General features: G+C 43.6%; 1 protein-coding gene across 1 annotated transcript in view; it reads right to left on the bottom strand.

Moving 5' to 3' along the window:
* The window catches only part of LOC100595944 (dynein heavy chain 3, axonemal), a 216,102-nt gene that overhangs the window by 157,614 nt on the left and 37,047 nt on the right, over positions 1 to 21,441 (bottom strand). Inside the window, exons 13-18 of the mRNA XM_030799977.1 lie at positions 19,256 to 19,361; positions 18,889 to 19,067; positions 12,503 to 12,687; positions 10,486 to 10,609; positions 4,556 to 4,709; positions 3,305 to 3,449 (exon numbers count right to left, since the gene is read on the bottom strand). Coding sequence (XP_030655837.1) covers positions 3,305 to 3,449; positions 4,556 to 4,709; positions 10,486 to 10,609; positions 12,503 to 12,687; positions 18,889 to 19,067; positions 19,256 to 19,361 — 893 coding nt within the window. The remainder of the gene's footprint in view (positions 1 to 3,304; positions 3,450 to 4,555; positions 4,710 to 10,485; positions 10,610 to 12,502; positions 12,688 to 18,888; positions 19,068 to 19,255; positions 19,362 to 21,441) is intronic.

The following is a 21,441-nucleotide window of genomic DNA, read 5'->3' as shown; positions in this document are numbered from 1 at the left end:
AGAGAATAAAAAAACAAGCCATGGACTTGGAGAAAATATTTGTAAATCACATATCTCACAAAGGGCTTGTATCCAAAATATATAAAGACCTCACAAAACTCAACAGTAAGAAATCAAACAACGAATTAAACAAATGGGTAAAAGACTTGAACAGACACTTCACCAAAGAGGATAATACAAATGACAGGTATGCACATAAAGAAATGTTCAAGATGATTAGGCATTGGGGAAATGCAAATTAAAATCATAATGAGACACCACAACTACTTATGAGAATGGCTAAAATAAAAAATACAGGCCAAGCACAGTGGCTCACACCTGTAATCCCAGCACTTTGGGAGGCCGAGGCAGGTGGATCACCCAAGGTCAGGAGTTTGAGACCAGCCTGGCCAACACGGTGAAACCCTGGCTCTACTAAAAATGCAAAAATTAGCCAGGTGTGGTGGCACGCTCCTGTAATCCCAGCTAAATGGGAGGCTGAGGTGGGAGAATTGCTTGACCCAGGAGGCAGAGGCTGCAGTGAGCCAAGATCACACCACTGTACTCCAGCCTGGGTGACAAAATGAGACTCCATCTCAAAAAAAAAAAAAAAATATATATATATATATATATATATATATATGGACAATAATACCCAGTGGCTGGTTGATATGGTTTGTTTGTGTCCCCATTCAAATGTCATCTTGAATTACAGTTCCCATAATCCCCACATGTCGTGGGAGGGATCTGGTGGGAGGTAACTGAATCATGGGGTCGAGTTTTCCCATGCTGTTCTCATGATAGTGAATAAGTCTCAAGAGAACCGATGGTTTTATAAAGCTCAGTTCCCCTGCACATGCTCTCTTGCCTGCCACCATGTAAGAATTGCCTTTGCTCCTCCTTCACCTTCCACCATGATTGTGAGGCCTCCCCATCCATGTGGAACCGTGAGTTCATGAAACCTCTTTTTCTTTATAAATTACCCGGTCTCAGGTGTTTCTTCATAGCAGTATGAAAATGGACTAATACACTGGCGAAGAGGTGGAACAACTGGAATTATCACACATTGATGAGGGATGCACAATGGCACAGCCACTGTGGAAAACAAAAGTTTGGCATTTTCTTATAAACTTGCACATATACTTTAAATATAATTCAGCAATCCACTCCTGGGCATTTACCCTAGAGAAATAAAAACTTATATTGACACAAAAATGTTGACATAAATATTTACAGCATCTCTATTTATAATAGTCTGAGAGTGAAAACAGTGGGTAAATGGTTAAGCTGGGGTATCCACAAAATGGGATACTACTCGCAATAAAAGGAAATGACCTATTGCTACATCTAACAACTTGGATGAATCTTAAAGGCAGTGTGCTGAGTGAAGGAAGCAGTCTTGAAACATTGCATACTGTATCATTCCATTTACAGGAGGAGCCTCAAAAGGACAAAACTATAGGAACAATGAAGAGATCAATAGTTGCCAGGGGTTACAACTGGGGGGAGGATTTGACCACAAGGAGACAGTCCAAAGACATTTATTGAGTTGATGAAATTGCTCTGTTTTCTGATTGTAGTGATGTTTATATGAAAGTCAACATCTGTTAAAATTCATAAAAATGTATGCCAAAAATGTCCATTTTAATGTATATAAATTTAAAAATAAAATGTAAAATATTTTTAAAATGCAATACCTATTTCTAATAAAAACACTTGGTAATTTATAAATACTTTTTTTTTTGAGACAAGGTCTCGCTCTGTCTCCCAGGTTAGAGCACAGTAGTGCCATCACAGCTGACTGCAGCCTCAACCTCCCAGGTTCAAGCGATCCTCCTGCCTCAGCCTCCTGAGTAGCTGGGACTACAGGTGCACACCACCATGTCCAGCTAACTTTTTCCTTTTGTTTTTAGTAGAAATAAGGTCTTGCTATGTTGGTCAGGCTAGTCTTAAACTCCTGAGCTCAAGTAATCCTTCCACCTTGGCCTCCCAAAGTGCTGGGATTACAGGTATGAGCCACCATGACCGGCCTTGTTGTGTTTATAAATACTGAGGCACTAGAAACTTGCTAAAGGCTCAAACCTAAGGGTCTCTGATTTTTTTTTTTTCTTTTTGAGACAATGTTTTGCTCTGATGCCCAAGCTGGGGTGTAGTAAGCAGATCATAGCTTACTGCAGCCTTGATCTCCTGGGCTCAAGCATTCCTCCCATCTTAGCTTCTCAAGTAGCTGAGGCTACACGTGCACCACCACACTTGGTTGATTTTTTATTTTTTGTAGAGACAGGGTTCTCACTATGTTACTGAGGCTGGTCTCGAACTCCTGGGCTCATGCAATCCTCCTGCGTCAGCCTCTCAAAGTGCTAGGACTACAGGTGTGAGCCACTGCACCCAGACAAGGATCTCTGATTTTGTCCTCTGTTCTTAAACCCCCTCCACAGGTGGTATCATTCATGGCTTTGCTTTTAATCTACACATCAATTTTTCCCCAACATAAATCCTACCCTCCAAATCTCTCTCCTAAAATCCACACTGATATACTCAACTGCTATTTAATATTCCCATTTGATTGTTTCCAGGTGCCTCAAACTCCATGTATTCAAGTTGATGGGGTTTGTTTGTTTTGTTTTGTTTTGTTTTGTTTTGTTTTGTTTTTCCCAACAAATCTGTCACTTCTCTTGTTCAGTGATGGTAATACCAACCAAATTGCCTGAGCCAGTCATCTGGAAGTTGGTTCTTTGCTGTTATTATCCTCACTCATCCCTGAAGTAAGAGAACTAAGTCTTGGAGAAGCTAAGTAACTTTTCCCAAAGGTCAGCTAGTAAGTTCTTTAAGCATTAAAATTCTTACCTCTGAGGCAATAAAATTCTTACCTTTGAGAGGATAGTAACCTCTTCCTCCCTGCCCCTTAACCCATATCAGATCAATTGTTAAGTCCTGTTGATTCCAACTCCTCAATACCTTTCTGGACCCCAGATCCTAGAGTAAAAGGTAGTTTACAGATGTCTATGGCACCCTGGCACCTGGCCTTTCCTGAAGCAGCACCATCATGAAACTGCCATCTGTTCTCCTACCATCTGCAAATCTAAGTCGTGACTCTGGGTGGCTGCCTATTGTGTTTTACCCTGGAAATAGATCTGGCTCTTTCTCCACCTTCCATTTTTATTATCACATTAGATAATTTTGACTGTGGCTGCCTTAATCTGGAGTGTCAGAATCTGATTAAAAGTCCAGCCAGATTCTTAAGTGCAAACTGTATTTCAGAAGTGACTGGGTGGATCCTCCACCCCATCCCCATCTGTCCCAGCAGAGTGAAAACACCACATACCATTCATCCATTCCTCCGACTTGGTGCTGAACTCATAGGCTGTCGACCACAGCTGCTCATAAGGTACTTTGTTCGTCAGCATGGCCTGCAGAAGAGGGTAGGTACTCTTCTCCTTTTCCAATAGCTCTTCCTCCTTATTGATCAACTGCAAGGCAAAAGGAGATGCTGTTTACGGGATGGGTTGTTCTCCTAAGCCCTAGAAGGCACCAGGGCAAATTCCTCAGTGCCTTGAAAAACAAGTGGAGGGAAATGCTTATTCATCTGGAGAGTAAGAGAGGAAACTAAAGCATGAACTCAAGCAAGAATGTCCCTCTGCCACTTCCAAGGACCTTGGCAGCTGAGGTCTGTCTGGTTGAAACTGTAGGATAATCAGCTACTTGCTCTATCATCTCTGTTTCCACTCTATGACAGCCATATCTCCGTTTTCATAATTTTCATATGTACTTTAGCTACATATATGATGTTACCTCCTTGTACTGACTTGCCTCGGAGGTAAGAATTTTAATGGTTAAAGAACTTACTAGCTGATCTTTGGGGACAGTTACTTAGCTTCTCCAAGACTTAGTTCTCTTCAGGGATCAGTGAGGATAATAACAGTACCTAACCCAAAGATGTGTTACAGGCATTAAGTGAAATATTGTATATGAAGCTCTTGACCATTGCTAAGCACGTAATAAATGCTCAATATATGTGAACAATTACCTTACTATAATTTCTTCTTTGGGTGCTCAGTAACTAATAAAGGGAAAAGTCTGGTGTCATGAAGGGATATGGGAAAAGGCAGTTGAAAGTACCAGTGAGCCAAGTGTGGTGGCTCATGCCTGTAATCCTAGCACTTTGGGAGATTGAGGCAGGTGGATCACTTGGGGTTAGGAGTTCAAGACCACCCTGGCCAACATGGCGAAACTCTCTATTAAAAATACAAAAAATGAGCTGGGCATGGTGGCACACACCTGTAATTCCAGCTACTTGGAAGGCTGAGGCAGGAGAATCACTTGAACCCAGGAGGTGGAGGTTGCAGTAAGATGAGGTCACATTACTGCACTCCAGCCTGGGCAACAGAGCGAGACCTTGTCTCAAAAAAAAAAAAAAAGAAGAAGAAAAGAAAAAGTACCAATGAAAGAACTGGCCAATGAGTTAACCAATACTATCCACCTAGTAGATGCTATTAGGAAATAGGAAATTCACAACCAAGGATCAGAACCGATAGACCAGCACAGCGTCATAAGTCCCCATCTGAAGATCCCGAACCTCAAACTCTGCAAGCGCCTGATTTAGGTTCTTTGAAAGCTCATTAAGCTTTTCAACATTGTGCTTCATTTCTTCTGTAGTCATCACTTCACGTTTCCTAAAACCTTCCAGTTCTCTGTGGTAGCCCTCAAGTCTTGACTCAAATTCTGAGCATCTGAAAATAAAGACAGCCTGGTCACCTTTGGACTTTGCATTTTGTGCACTTTCAAAACATCAGCACTGCTTGCCCATATTTAAGCCTGCAGAGAATTTGATCAGTTACCTGCAGATTTACTCCCCCAATCCTCCCCACTCCATCTTTCTCTCTCTCTCTCAAGATAAATGAAGATGAAAAAATAAGTTAAACTACCTATAAGACCACCTTCCAGAAATCGAGCTGTTGTGAGCCTGTTGGTGGTTAAACATTTCCAGGTATTTTCCTGTACAGGTAAATACGTGTAAGATATACGTACACATATACATACTGTTTATTCATTCAGCCATTAGACATTTATTATTGAGTGCCTAATATATTTTATAACTGCCCTAGGCATCAGGAATATATTTGTTAAGGATGCGATTAAGTTCTCTACCTTCATGGAGCTTGTATTTTAACTGAGGGAGACCTAGACAATAGACATGGATGGATGGATGGATAGATGGATGGATGGATGGATGGATGGATGGATGGATGGATGGATGGATGGATGATGGATGGATGGATAGATGGATGGATGAATGGATGGATGGATGAATGGACGGTTGGACGAATGGATGAATAAATCCATAGACAGGACAAACAATAAAATATTTCTGTTAGTAATAAATGCTCTGAAGAAAATATAACAGGGCAGAATGACTAGCAGACGGAAGTGGAGGGCTACTGTAGCTAGAGTGATCAGCAGAGACCTTTCCAGAGATTTACCGACTTCGTCCATATTATCAACAGAGCAGGTCTCAATGAGAACTGCTCCCTTTTTCTAATGAGGCAGAATAATATAGTGTGAAGTGGACAGGGTCTTGAGACAAACAAGCTAGCTTCAAATTCCCACCTTGCCACTTTGTAGCTATGTAGTCTTGGGAAAGTCACTTAAACTCTCTGTGCCTCGGGTAGATAAAACAAGGATAGAAAAAATACCAGCTTAATAGTTAAAGTCAACGAGAACAACAACAGAAAAAGCTCAGAATTAAGCCTGGGATACAATAGTCGATACGTAAGTGTTTGCTCACATTCACTAAAATGTAAACTCTATACAGTTGATTTTTACTTATTTATTTATTTTTACCCAGCTCTGTTCAAGGAAATAAATATGTTTCTTGTCTCCTTAATTCCTTGTTGTGTCTTCAGCAGTTAGACCACCTGATGCACAGCAAATAATCAATACTCTTTGAACAAATAAGGGAACTTTTAATTGAGATCAGCTATAGTGACATTTCATAAATTTGGTTATCCTAAGAATGCTTAATTATGTTATGGCAGTTTTAATGTTGCTTTTTTCTTAAACACGATTTAGAGAATTAATTTTCAAGTGGTCTCTCTTTTCTTTCTGTAGTGCAGTGGCACAATCTTGGCTCATTGCAACCTCTGCCTCCTGGTTTCAAGTGATTCTCCAGCCTCGGCCTCCCAAGTAGCTGAGATTATAGGTGCCCACCACCACGCCCAGCTAATTTTTGTATTTTTCATAGAGATGTGGTTTCACCATGTTGGCCAGGCTAGTCTCGAACTCCTGACCTCAGGTGATTCACCCACCTTGGCCTCCCAAAGTGCTGGGATAACAAGCATGAGTCACATATTCCGGCCTCCATTCCTTTTCTCAGCTTTTTATTTTTGTTTTGTAATAAGCTGTAATTTTAGACTCTGGTTGGTGTTCATTTTCAAGAATATCCTTAGTGTAAAAACGTTTCATTCATTCACTCATTAAAATGGTGAACATCCACTATAAGCAAAGAACCATGTTCTATCTGAATCCTTAGGCTTTGGTGAAACACAATGTCGGGTGCTCTCCGTAAGTAAGGCATCTTCCCTTCTTCCTTCAGGGTGCCAAAGCGTTTTCCTTTGCCCTTTTATGGCAGAGAGCAGCAGCTCACATCCCTGAGTTATCCATTGTATAAATTTCATATAACTTCCAGAACCATGGAAGCTACCACTGAGATGGATGAAATGACGGGGCAGAGGGGCAACGCTTATTATTCTTCTGTTGTCCATGCAATTAGGTGCTGCTGAGTGCCTTTTCACATCATTAAATTCTTTTTGAAGCTCCAAATACTATACTCACATAAAAATCTCTGATGAAAGCAGTTTTGAATTCCTCCCAGAGGACAACTGCATGTAAGCTCAGTGATTACCTTAAAATATTACTATTATTATGGTTTCTAATTTCTTATAATTGCCAAGTACATTATAGTTTCCAAAGTACTTTCATGTCCCCACAACACACACACATACAAACAACTGCTCCTTGACTTACAATGGGGTTACATCCCTATAAACCTATTGCAATTTGAAAATACTGGAAATTGAAAATTCATTTAATACACCTAACCTACTGAACATCACAGCTTAGCCAAGCCTACCTTAAATGCACTCAGAACACTCACATTGGTCCACAGTTATCATCTAAGACAAAGCCTGTTTTATAATAAAGTGTTGACTATCCCATGTAACTTATTGTATACTGTACTGAAAGTGAAAAACAGAATGGTTGTATGGGTATTCAAAGTATCACTTTCACACCATCAGAAAGTCAAAGTATCATAAGTTGAACCATCGTTAAGTCAGTGACTAGCTGTGTGTGTGTGTGTGTGTGTGTGTGTATGTAAATTCCATACATATTTCATATAAATAAATTCCTATATATATATATATCCCAATATATTATATTCCATAGAATAATACAACCATTAGCAAATAGTAGGCACTCAGGAAATTAGGTTGAATAAGAGTTGTATTTGTAGGACCATTTAGAGTGTAAGGGGAGGATTTTGGCAGGAAATAGAATTCACTCTCATGTTCAAAGAAAGACACTTTAAGGATTACTTGCAGGGGTGAGGTATGGATAGGATTAAAGGAACAAATAGCAGACAGTGAGGCACCCAGAGACTAGCATCAGAGGGAAGCCATTAAGACCCCCAGGCTGGAGACAATGGAAAACTGGAACCATGGAGGAGGAGGCATTGACATCAGAGGGATGCAGCTACTGCCTCTGAGCCCCAGGGCCAGGCAGGGAGGGAGAGGAGGAAAAGCTTGCTAGCTACTCTCCCACCTCCTGCAGAGCTCCATGGACAGGGCTCAGCCTGGATCCAACAGACAAGAGAATCCAACACTGCAGATTGGGCATCATTTTCCAGGCACAGAGCCGGAGGGTGGGGTAGGAACAGCGAATGGAGAATAATCAGCATGGAACCCCAAAATCATTAATGTGGACTGGGAAAATAAAGCCAGGTTTCTTGCAGAGGAAGCATGATTGTTTTCTCATGAGATGGATGGATGCATGAATATGGCTTAATCCATCTCACAGGCTGTTCTCAGGATTAATGCAACATGATGGACATAAGGATTTAAAGGTTCACCGAAGAGAGGGCTGAGCCCAGGGCTGCCCTGCTGAGCCTCTTCTAGAGCCGCCCTCTGCTGGCCCCTGCTGTTAAGAGCTGGGGAATCAGTGGATGAGATCAAGCTGAGAGTCGCCCCTCAGAAGGAGACGAGGACACTCTCCTCCTCTCGTCATAAATGACAATTGTTCCCATTCCTCACAGAGCCACCCCTCACTCCTCCTAACTTCAACAGCACTTACTGTCTCTAATTGGTCTTGTGGTAATATTCTAAAATCATGCATGCAAAATTGATAGCTTGGAAGTTGAGAAGCGGTTTTTCTCCCCACAGGGGTCCCTGTTCAAAGGGAGACGGAAGCTGATACTTTTGGAATTCCTACCACGTGCTGTTTACCACCTAAGCACAATCTCAGATCATCTCATTTCATCCTTCAGCACCATGAGAGAGGGTCTGATTCTATCCCGTTCTCCGGATAAGGGGCACAGAGGCTCAAAAAGATGAAGGAACTTGCTTCTGTTTATTTATCTAACAAAAAAAGTGATTTTGCCACCCAAGTCGTAAGTTTACCTATATAACAAACCTGCACATGTACTCCCGAACCTAAAATAAAAGTTAAAATATATTAAAAAGCAAATAAAGAAATTGCTGGGGAAAAATGATTTTACTTTCTGGTTAGACATAAAAAAGTGGTAGATATATAGAGTGGATACTACTCAGCCATAAAAAGAATGAATTAATGGCATTTGCAGCAACCTGGATGGGATTGGAGACTATTATTCTTTTTTTTTTTTTTTTGAGACAGAATCTCGCTCTGTCACCAGGCTGGTTTCAGCATGTTGGTCAGGATGGTCTCGATCTCTTGACCTCATGATCCGCCCGCCTCGGCCTCCCAAAGTGCTGAGATTACAGGCATGAGCCACTACGCCCAGCCAGGAGACTATTATTCTAAGTGAAGTAACTCAGGAATGGAAAACCAAACATCATATGTTCTCACTCATAAGTGGGAGCTGAACTATGAGGATGCAAAGGCATAAGAATGATACAATGGACTTTGGGGACTCCAGGGAAAGGGTGGGAGGGGGGTAAGGAATACAAGACTACAAATTGGGTTCAGTGTATACTGCTCAGGTGATGGGTACCCCAAAATCTCAGAAATCGCCACTAAAGAACTTACTCATGTAACCAAATACCACTTGTTCCCCAAAAACCTACAGAAAAAAAAATCAGTTCCATAGAAGAGGGTGTAGAGGGTGTGTGTGTGTGTGTTGGCGGGGGCAGGGTGGGGATTTGGGAGGTATATGGGAATTCTTTGTACTTTCTGCCCAATTTTGCTGCGAATCTAAAGCTGCTCTAAAACATAGTCTATTAATTTAAAAAGAAATCAACTCCTTCCATCAGGCTAAGTTCTGGGCTCCAGGGCCAGTATCCATTCAGGTGGAGGCAGGAAAATACACACACACTCACAAACACACACACTCACAAACACAAATTTTTTGCACTCCCTGGGGAGCACACTTAGGCCATATTTTCCAGGTAGCAACTACATGGGTTGACCCTTCAGCCAAAACTCTCCCATTTGGTGTAGAAATCCCTGCTTTTATCTATTCTTGTCCTTTCTTGTAAGTATTTGCAGGAATTATGGCAGCTCAAGTTGGGAGTGGGAGTTTCTTATGTGAAGGGGACAGGGTAATTGATATGAATCTGCAGGTCATAATCAAAATATGAACCTGGAATGTGTGTGTGTGTGTGTGTGTGTGTGTGTGTAAAACCATGTTCATGGCACTGGCCCACTTCACTTGACATTATTGGATTTGTCAGTATGTCTATATTTTCTATGTCGCTGGATTAAAATCTTTATTTAGCAGCCAAACACACATATATTTCTAGAATAGAGCATAGCACGTCATGAAAATCCACAACAAATACCAACTGAATTGACAAATAATGAATGAATAAGTGATTACAGCCACATTAGCTCTGAACAAGACCAGCTGCAAAATAGGCAATTTCTCAGCCCCCCTGCCATGCCTTTATTATCTCTGTCTTGATATCTTACAGATCTGTGGTCTCCAATGTAAGGCTGACAATTTCACTATTATTATTGGGGAGGCCGTTATGACATGCCACTAGTTTTGCCTTTTTCTCTCTGCACCACCAAATTCCAATTATTCAAGGCAGGAAGGGAAGACATTAGCAGAGGTTATTACAGTGAAGCAGTCTTAAAGAAAACATCCCTCAGTGGGAAACCAAAGGAAACGCCTTCTCCACCAATTGTTTTCAGACTTCGCCCACACATTGCCGTGGAGTGGGGTGGGGGATGGCTTAGACAGAACCAGGAACCTGCAGCATGGGTGAAGAAGTCAGGTCTCATTTCCAAAACAATCCCAGACTCTCCTGGTACCTTTTAATCAGATCCATTTCTGCCTGATCCCTCTTATGAAGCAGCAAGTTCCGGCTGTTTTCAAAGATATCTTCAATCTGGTCTGGCCAGAGGAACAGAGTGCTGTTCAATTTGATGTCCTCATCTGCAAAACACATACTGTCTGCTCCAGGACTCTGTTTAGCATAGGTCGGGTCAGCATGTGGCGAATTAATTAGACAGAACAAGAGGTCAACAGGAGTGGTGTGGGGGTGGCAATGAACACATGGATGAGTGACAGCGACATTCGTTGAGCACTTACTAAGGGCCAGGCTAGAAGGTAGATGATATTATCATCCTTGTTTGCACAGATGGCAAACACAGCCATTGAGCCTAGTGGTCAAGGTTACACTGCTAGAAGGCAGCAGAGAGGAATTCAAATCCAGGTCTAATTCCAAAGCCTACGTTCTAACCTCTCTGCTTGATTGCCTTCGTAGGCTAGGTCTGAGTCAAGTCAGAAACCCAGGTTGATGCTCTGGTTCCACAGTTCAAACTATTTCACTTCATCTGCATGTCGGTTTCCCTTTAGGTTAAATGGCAGTCATGGTATCAAAGCCAAATGCCCTACCCATTTTATGACTCTGGTCAATTAAAATGTCCACCCTGGGTTTCCTTTGTGAATTTTAGGAGGCAGAGCCCACGGTGAGAGTCCGTGGTGTATCCAGGGGTCGAGGACACCGCTCGCAAACATGCAGGTGGCTGGTTAGGGAACCACTTTTCACTCCCAGTCCCCATCTCTCCCTCCCAACAACCTCCCCCTGACATCCATACATTGTGAACACCAAGTAATTCACAGGTATTTTCAGATAGAAAATGGCTTGTTGAGAGATTATTAACTTTTCCTTCAGAATCTGCTTCTCACTTTAAAACTCTAACTTGGCCCAACAAACTTTCAAGGAGCCCTGACTACTTTTTTCCTTTTACAATATGCAGGAACATGAGTAAAGTGTCTCAGCCTCTTCAAAAGTGGGATTGATGAAGATTACAGATGGGTGGCCAGGGCTGTGGCTCACGCCTATAATCCCAGTATGTTGGGAGGTCAAGGCAGGCAGATCACTTGAGGCCAGGAGTTCAAGACCGGCCTGGCCAACATGGAGAAACCCTATCTCTACTAAAAATACAATAATTAGTTGGGCATGGTGGCACGTGCCTATAATTCCAGCTACTCAGGAGGCCGAGGCACGAGAATTGATGGAACCTAAGAGGCAGAGGTTGCAGTGAGCTGACAGTGGCACTGCACTACAGCCTAGGTGACAGAGCAAGACCCTGTCTCGACAAAAAAAAAAAAAAAAAAGATTACAGATAAGTAAAATCTACTCATTTAAAAAAATGATTCTGCATTTGGAATTGACTTTTCCAGGAACACCAGACACAGATGCCAAGACAGGGATCTAAGAACTGGAGGTCGCCCAGGCGCCATGGCTCACACCTGTAATCCCAGCACTTTGGGAGGCTGAGGCGGGCGGATCATGAGGTCAAGAGATCGAGACCATCCTGGCCAACATGGTGAAACCCCGTCTCTACTAAAAATACAAAAATTAGCTGGGCATGGTGGCACGCACCTGTAGTCCCAGCTACTTGGGAGGCTGAGGCAAGAGAATCGCTTGCACCCGGGAGGCAGGAGTTACAGTGAGCCGAGATCATGCCACTGCACCCAACCTGGTGACAGAGCGAGACTCCATCTAAAAAAAAAAAAAAAGAAAGAAAGGACTGGAGGTCAAGTATCTATCTGTGTCTCCTTTGTGTCTAACAAGATTCCTTTTGTGTGATTCAAATTACTGTGGATATGAGTATAAAATTAGTGCCTCTAACATATGGGGGCACTTGAAAGGCAGCTCTCCTGATATTTAGCGGTAGAATTCATATAACTATCATTTTGCTCAACACTTCGCCCCTAAATATATAAATACACATAAGACTATTTGAAATGTTATATATACAAATATAAAATACACATATAGGTATGCATTTCAATGGTCACACATGGCATTGGACTTACACGGCAAGTCTGCATAGTCCATCAGGAACTCCAGCCGTTCACTTGCGTCTCTAAGTTGCCTCCTGAGTTTGAACACAGTGACATCACTGGATTTCTTTAGGAATTCAATGAGGAATACCAGCTCCTTAGTGTTGGCAGGAACCTCACTGACTTTGTCTGCAATGTGGCTGTACTGATTACAAATGCTACAGAAAAGAAACAGCCATTGTCATCATCATCATCATCACCATCATCACCATCTAAAATGACTTTCTTGTAAGACTCCATGCTCAAAAGATATAATTCCTACTTGGAAAAAAGAACAATTTTTTTTATTTTTTTCCCTGCCTGCAAATCCTTGATGGATAATATTCACATGCACACTAAACTCCAGGAATAATAACTGTTGTAATGATAATAATACCTGTTATGTATTAAGCCATTATGAAGTGCCACGCCCCATTCTAATCATTTACATATATTAACTCATTTAATCCTCACAACAATTTTAAGAGGTAGATACTATTATTATCTACACTTTAGAATGGAAGAAAGTGACTCTGAGTAACATTATCAAAAGCAACATTGTATGTAGGTGTCAGAGCCAAGATCTGAACCTGGGTTGCATACTCTTAACAAATACACCATACTACCTCTTATACACAGGACCTAGATTTAGACCAAAATACCACCACCACCACCACTACCACCACCAGCACCACCAACAGCAATCCCTCATATTTTGTGTTGAAATAGAGCACTAAATTAATTTTTAATCTTTTTTCTTTTTTTTTTTTTTGAGACAGAGTCTTGCTCTGTCACCCAGGCTGGATACAGTGGTGTGATATCTCAGCTCACTGCAACCTCTGCTTCCCGGGCTCAAAGCAATTCTCCTGCCTCAGCCTCCCGAGTAGCTGGGATTACAGGTGCCTGCCACCATACCCGGCTAATTTTTGTATTTTTAGTAGAGATGGGGTTTTGCCATGTTGGCCAGGCTGGTCTTGAACTCCTGACCCAGGTGATCTGCCTGCCTTGACCTCCTGAAGTGCTGTGATTACAGGCATGAGTCACCACGCCCGGACTTAATCATTGCTTTTAACAGAACACCAGTAAGTTTATCCTCATGGGCTGCAGGTAATTCCTGGTGGCATAGAAAATGTTCCATTACTGGGACAACCAGGTCTAAATGGCCACTTTTCATAAGACTGAAAAATGATGTTATACAGATAATTTGAATACGCTCTAACTTATGCAAAAGCAAATGACGGACGGTCTTCAGCATCTTAACTACAATTAGAAGCAAATTATCTGCAATACGTCCACTCCTAGCACAGAGTGGCCCTCAACAAATGTTAGCAATGATATCACAGTTTTGTTATTATTACTTGATCATGACATGTTGGTTTTTTTTTCTTTTTTGAGACGGAGTCTTGCTCAGTCACCCAGGCTGGAGTGCAGTGGCCTGATCTCAGCTTACCTCAACCTCCGCCTCCCAGGTTCAAGCAATTCTCTCCCTCAGCCTCTCTATGAGAGGTCACAGCGTGGAGGCAGTCCTCACAGCCCTTGCTCGCTCTTGGCACCTCCTCTTCCTGGGCTCCCAATTTGGGGGCACTTGAGGAGCCCTTCAGCCCCCCGCTGCACTGTGGGAGCCCCTTTCTGGGTGGGCCAAGGCCAGAGCCGGCTCCCTCCGCTTGCAGGGAGGGACGGAGGGAGAGGCGAGAGCAGGAAACGGGGCTGCGCGCAGCGCTTGCGGGCCAGCTGGAGTTCCGGGTGGGCGTGGGCTTGGCGGGCCCACCCTCAGAGCAGCGGGCCCACCCTCAGAGCGGCTGCGGAGCGTGTACTGGGCCCACCGGCACTGCGCTCAATTTCTCACCGGGCCTTAGCTGCCTTCCCGCGGGGCAGGGCTCGGGACCTGCAGCCCGCCATGCCTGAGCCTCCCACCCCCTCCATGGGCTCCTGTGCAGCCCGAGCCTCCCTGACGAGCGCCACCCCCTGCTCCACGGCGCCCAGTCCCATCGACCACCCAAGGGCTGAGGAGTGCGAGCGCACGGCGCGGGACTGGCAGGCAGCTCCACCTGCAGCCCCCGGGCGGTGCGGGATCCACTGGGTGAAGCCAGCTGGGCTCCTGAGTCCGGTGGAGACGTGGAGAACCTTTATGTCTAGCTCAGGGATTGTAAATACACCAATCGGCACTCTGTATCTAGCTCAAGGTTTGTAAACACACCAATCAGCACCCTGTGTCTAGCTCAGGGTTTGTGAGTGCACCAATCGACACTCTGTATCTAGCTGCTCTGGTGGGGCCTTGGAGAACCTTTGTGTCCATACTCTGTATCTAACTGATCTGATGGGGAGGTGGAGAACCTTTATGTCTAGCTCTGGGATTGTAAACGCACCAATCAGTGCCCTGTCAAAACAGACCACTCGGCTCTACCAATCAGCAGGACGTGGGTGGGGCCAGATAAGAGAATAAAAGCAGGCTGCCCGAGCCAGCAGTGGCAACCCGCTCGGGTCCCCTTCCACGCTGTGGAAGCTAATGTTCTTTCCCTCTTAGCAGTAAATCTTGCTACTGCTCACTCTGGGTCCACACTGCGTTTATGAGCTGTAACACTCACCTCGAAGGTCTGCAGCTTCACTCCTGAGCTAGCGAGACCACAAACCCACCAGAAGGAAGAATATCCAAACACATCCGAACATCAGAAGGAACAAATTTGGGACACGCCGCCTTTTAAGAACTGTAACACTCACAGCAAGGGTCTGCGGCGTCATTCTTGAAGTCGGTGAGACCAAAAACCCACCAATTCCGGACACACCTAGTAGCTGGGATTACAGGCACTGCCCCCCCAGCACACCTGACTAATTTTTGTATTTTTAGTAGAGACGGGATTTCACCATCTTGACCAGGCTGGTCTTGATCTCCTGACCTCATGATCCACCTGCCTCGGCCTCCCAAAGTGCTGGGATTACAGGCGTAAGCCACTGCGCCCAGCCCTGTTGATGTTATTTTTATTTTTAAGGCAGACAGAAACTTCAGAAGTCAGCCACCAACCTGGAGTTCAGCTGCCAACCTGGGGTGTCTGCATTCTTAGATATTCCTGGGTTCAGAATGAGGCTCTTATTTTCATTTATATTAAAAAGACCTAAGGACATTATACATTTATTTGGATAAGGATGAATGCACTGATCAACTAAGGCACAGGAACAAATGGATGATTGCTTAAGGGAAAAAAATACATGGCTCAATCTTTCCAAAGAAAGTCTCGAAGTAGGCTGGGTGTGGTGGCTTATGCCCGTAATCCCAGCAGTTTTGGAAGCTGAAGTGGGAGGATTGCTTGAGCCCAGGAGTTTGAGACCAGCCTGGGCAACGTGACGAAACTCCATCACTACAAAAAATGTAAAAATTAGCCAGGTGTAGTGGTGTGCATCTGTAGTCCCAGCTACTTTGGGGGCTGAGGCAGGAGGATGGCTTGAGCCCAGGAGGTGGAGGCTGCAGTAAGCTTTGATCACGCCACTGCACTCCAGTCTGGGCAACAGAGTAAGACCCTGTCTCAATTTTTAAAAAAGTGTGTCCGAGTAGTGTGAAGGCTGAAAACCTTTTGCTGTCCTCGTCCCAAACCCATATCCTATAGGCAAATAAACTGAAGATCCAGGCTGGGCACGGTGGCTCATGCCTATAATCTTAGCACTTTGGGAGGCCAAGGCAGGCGGATCACCTGAGGTCAGGAGTTTGAGACTAGGCTGGCCAACATGGTGAAACCCTGTCTCTACTAAAAATACAAAACATTAGCTGGGTGTGGTGGCACGCACCTGTAATCCCAGCTACTCGGGAGGCTGAGGCTGGTGAATCACTTGAATCTGGGAGGCGGAGGTTGCAGTGAGCCAAGATCATGCCACTGCACTCCAGCCTGAACAACACAGCGAGACTCCATCTCAAAAAAAAAAAAAGAAAGAAAAAGAAAAAGAGAAACTGACGATCCAAGAGGCAAGGCCAGCTATTCTGGCTCCAAAACCAGGAATCTGACCTCTTCATCAATGAGTGAGAAAGCTGCTTGCACATGGACTTTGAGGTCAAAATGGGTTAATTCCCAGATATGCCACTGCCTAACCTGTCAGAGTCTCAGTGTCTTCATCAACACGATGGGGAAAATAATGAACAACCTCTTGGGGCTGTTGTGAGTTCCTGATTAGATCTATTTTATTCAGGGTACTTATATGGTGCCTAGACTATACCATGTGCTGGGAAGACGGCCACTAGTATTATTATTAATTTGCTGATGATTTTCTGATATGTATTTTGTAAAACTTAAAGTACTATAAAATGCTAAAATTACACATATATGAATAGTATAGTATATAATATAATATTAATAGTGGTGATTATTACTAAATCATTTTATTTTATATTTATTTATTTTGAGGTAGGGTCTTGCTGTGTGGCCCAGGCTAGAGTGCAGCGGCTCAATCATAACTCACTGCAGCCTTGACCTCCTGAGCTCAAGTGATCCTCCTGCCTGAACTTCCATATCTCTCTCTCTCTCTCTTTTTTTTATTTTTTTGAGACAGTCTCATTCTGATGCACAGGCTGGAGCGCAGTGGTGTGAACATGGTTCATTGCAGCCTCGACTTCTGGGGCTCAAGTGATCCTCCCGCCTCAGCCTCTTGAGTAGCTGGGACCAGAGGCACATGCCACCATGCCTGGCTAATTTCTTAATTTTTATTTTTGTAGAGACGGTGTCTTCCCATGTTGCCCAGGCTGGTCTCAAACTCCTGGGCTCAAGCAATCCTCCTGCCTCCACCTCCCAAAGTAAACGTAATCTCATGTTGGAACTATAGATGTGAGCCATGGCACCTGGCCACTAAATCATTTTAGTCTATAGTTTAAAGTGCTTTCAGGAAGAGAGCTAGGATAACATGGAATAACGATTTTCTAACCTTCAAATAGAGACACAGTAAAAGGCAGTTGCCATCTCAGCCAAGCATCCATTACCTCTTTCTGTAACAACACCTATGTCTTCTCAGGGACCCCCACCCCTTTCAGTTCATGTGGTTTAGGTGGGGTTGACACCCACCCCAGGGATGGGAACACCAGCCAGATCTAAGCCATCCTCTTGGCCAGTGTTTGATTCAGTGTTGTACAAACAACCCAAGTCAGGCCAACCTCACATGGGCCAGGACTTTTCCAAGGATGGTAGAAAAAGCAACTTTTTGCCTCCTCTGGATAGGAACCCAGGAGGATGTAAGCCTGGAGCTGCGGAAGCCCATAAACTGGAGAGAACCTGTTAGAGAATGGAGCCAACATGGAGGAAAGCCAAGCAGAGAGAGGGGAATTGCATTCTAATTGCAGCGTTGAGGGCCTGAAGCTAGAAACCCCAAACTTTTCAACATGTGAGCCGCAAATTTCCTTTTTAACCCAAGCTAGTCTGTTTGAGCTTCTATCCATTACAACCAAAAACATCTTGTCTAACACGTAGTTATCAGTAAAATAAAGGCATAATATAGCGTTTAAGATTGAACAATGGAACCAAACATGGTGGCTCACACCTGTAGTCCCAAGAGACTTAGGAGGCTGAGGCAGGGGGATCACTTGAGCCCAGGAGGTCGAGGCTGCCGTGAGCTATGATCATGCCACTACTGTACTCCAGGGGACAGAACAAGACCATGTCTCTAAAAAAAGGAAAAAAATGATATGCAAATAGAGGCAGGAGGATCGCTTGAATCTAGGAAATTGAGGCTACAGTGCACTGTGACTGTACCTGTGAATAGCCACTACAACCCAGCTTGGACAACATAGCGAGACCCTGTCTCAGAAAGCAAAAAATTAGCCAGCCATAATGGTGGATGCCTATAGTCTTAGCTACTCAGGAAGCTGAGGCAAGAGGATTGCTTGAGCCCAGGAGTTTGAGGCTACAATAAGCTATGATCAGGCCACTGCACTCCAGACAGAGTGAAACCTCCTTTCGAAAAAGAAAAAGATCGAACAACAGAATTCTCGGACCTATCAGCAGAATCCTGCCTGGGAGCGATTCTAAGGAAAATGTGCCTGTAAGCACTTCGTGTTTCAAAATATGTGCTAGATGGACAGCGAGAGAGGCCCGTGACCTCAGACAGACAAGCCCAGGAAGCAGTTTGCATTCTCCTGAATTTGCCTGCAAGAAGACAAAAGCTTCAGGATCAGAGACGAACTGCTGACAAATGCTCTCCACCCGCCTACTCCAACCCCCATGTCGCTTTCTCTCGACTGTTCACCTCCTAGCCTGAACCTGAGTTCCTCACTACCCTTACTTAGGGGCAGAAAAAACTTGAACTAGAAAATAATCTGTTCATTGCTGGACGGTGCAAGTTCTGGTCACTTTTTCATCTCCAGTTGGTGCCAAATACCATTGCTATTTGTCTGCACAGAATTACGATACCTGGTATTGGTGTCTCGGTTTACATCCACTTGGAATTGAATCAGATGGTCTTTAAGATTTTGAGCTCGCTCACAGAGATCATAATTTAGGGCCATAGCGTCAAGGCAGAACATAGCTAAAGGCACGGTGATGTGCATGGATGCAATTTCATTTCTCCGTTTCTTTATGGCATTGATCTTCTGCAGAAAGGAGCACATTCAGTAGCTTGATTTGCCCTTGAGCCTTTCCCATTTGCCCCCAGCCTAACCCCTGGCCAACCCTAGTCCAATGCTGAGCACGATCTATGCACCAAAGAGACACTAACTCTTCATTGGATTGTCTGCAGCACACGTCGCCAAGGTATAAAATTTCAAGTGGCATTTCCTACCGTCACAAAATCATCAATGTCGTGATTTTCTTTCAGGAACGCAGTGATGTTTTCCTCCGCCGTGTTATCCAATAAGTCATCATACTTTTTGTAGACATTTAAATATCTTCCATATTGAAGAGTGTGAAATCAAACACACAAACACAAGTCAACCAAATCAGATGAGTCAAGGTGGCAAATGAAGACATAGTAGCATTTTTAAAAATTTAGCTCAAGCCAGGAAAGAGAAATACAATGTGGCAAAAAGTTACATTAAAAAGAGAACTCAGAATTTTGGATCTGAATTTCAATTTCACCACTTCCTAGCAGTGTAAACTTAGACAAGATAGTTCACTATTTCAAGGATCAGTGTTGTATTAGTCCATTTTCATACTGCTGATAAAGATATACCCGAGACTGGGAAGAAAAAGAGGTTTAGTCGGACTTACAGTTCCACACGGCTGGGGAGACCTCAGAATCATGGCGGGAAGCAAAAGGCACTACTTACAGGGCAGTGGCAAAAGAAAATGAGGGAGAAGCAAAAGTGGAAACCCCTGATAAACCATCAGATCTCGTTAGACTTACTCACTATCATGAGAATAGCACGGGACAATAGCCCCCATGGTTCAATGACCTCCCCTGCATCTTTCCTACAACACGTGGGAATTCTAGGAGATACAATTCAAATTGAGATTTGGTGGGGACACAGCCAAACCATATCATTCTGTCCCTGGCCCCACCAAATCGCATGTCCTCACATTTAAAACCAACCACACATTCCCATGCTGCCCAAGACCATGGGAACCCACCTCTTGCATCAGTGTAACCTGGATGTGAGACCTGGAGTCAAAGGAGATCATTTTGGAGCTTTACAGTTTGACTGCCCCACTGGATTTTGGACTTGCATGGGCCCTGTACCCCTTTGTTTTAGCCAATTTCTCCCATTTGGAATGGCTGTATTTACCCAATACCTATACCCCCATTGTATCTAGGAAGTAACTAGCTTGCTTTTGATTTTACAGGCTCATAGGCAGAAGGGACTTGCCTTGTCTCAGATGAGACTTTGCACTGTGGACTTTTGGGTTGGTGCTGAAATGAGTTGAAATTTTGGGGGACTAATGGGAAGGCATAGTTGGATTTGAAATGTGAGGATATGAGATTTGGAGGGGCCAGGGGCAGAATGATATGGTTTGGCTGTGTCTCCACCAAATCTCAACTTGAATTGTAGCTCCCAGAATTCCCACGTGCTGTGGGAGGGACCCAGGGGGAGGTAATTGAATCATGGGGCTGGTTTTTCCCATGTTATTCTTGTGATAGTGAATAAGTCTCGTGAGATCTGATAGGTTTATCAGGGGTTTCCACCTTTGCTTCTTCCTCAATATCTCTTTTGGCGACACCTACACAAACATACCCAGGATTAATACTTTGTATCCCTCAATCCAATCAAGTTGACACTCAGTATTAACCATCACAGGTGTCTTTAATTTTATTTTATTATGTTTTTTGAGACAGACTCTCACTGTCACCCAGGCTGAAGTGCAGTGGTGTGATCTCAGCTCACTGCAATCTCCTCCTCCCAGCTTCAAGTGATTCTCCTGCCTCAGCCTCTGGAGTAGCTGGGATTAGAGGCATGTGCCACCACACCCAACTAATTTTGGTATTTTTAGTAGAGACAGAATTTTGTCATGTTGGCCAGGCTGCTCTCGAATTCCTGGCCTCAAGTCATTTACCCACCTTGGCCTCCCAAAGTGCTAGGATTACAGGCATGTGTCACTAGGCCAGGCCCAGTGTCTTTAATTTTAAGTGGAAATGATCGTTAACACCTCATAGGATTGTTGTAATGCTTAACTGTAATAAAGTATACACAAATGAATTAATGCTGTGCCTGACATACAGTGCATGTGCAACAAATATTATAATAGTCCCTCCTTACCCTTGGGGATATGTTCCAAGACCCCCAGTGAATGCCTGAAACCACAGATAGTACTGAACATTTTATATACTGTTTTTTCCTATACACACATATATATTTATGATAAAGTTTAATTTATAAATTAGGCACAGCAAAAGATTAACAATAACTGAAAATAAAATAGAACATATAACAATATAATGTAAAAATAAAAGTAATATGAATGTGGTCTCTTTCTCTGTTTTTCTCAAAATATCTTGATATTTTCCAGCCTTAGTTGACCTCGGGTAGCTGT

This window comes from Nomascus leucogenys, chromosome 2 (assembly GCF_006542625.1).
Source record: "Nomascus leucogenys isolate Asia chromosome 2, Asia_NLE_v1, whole genome shotgun sequence".
In the NCBI taxonomy this organism is placed as follows: Eukaryota; Metazoa; Chordata; class Mammalia; order Primates; family Hylobatidae; genus Nomascus; species Nomascus leucogenys.
This window is presented reverse-complemented; position numbering and strand designations above follow the sequence as displayed.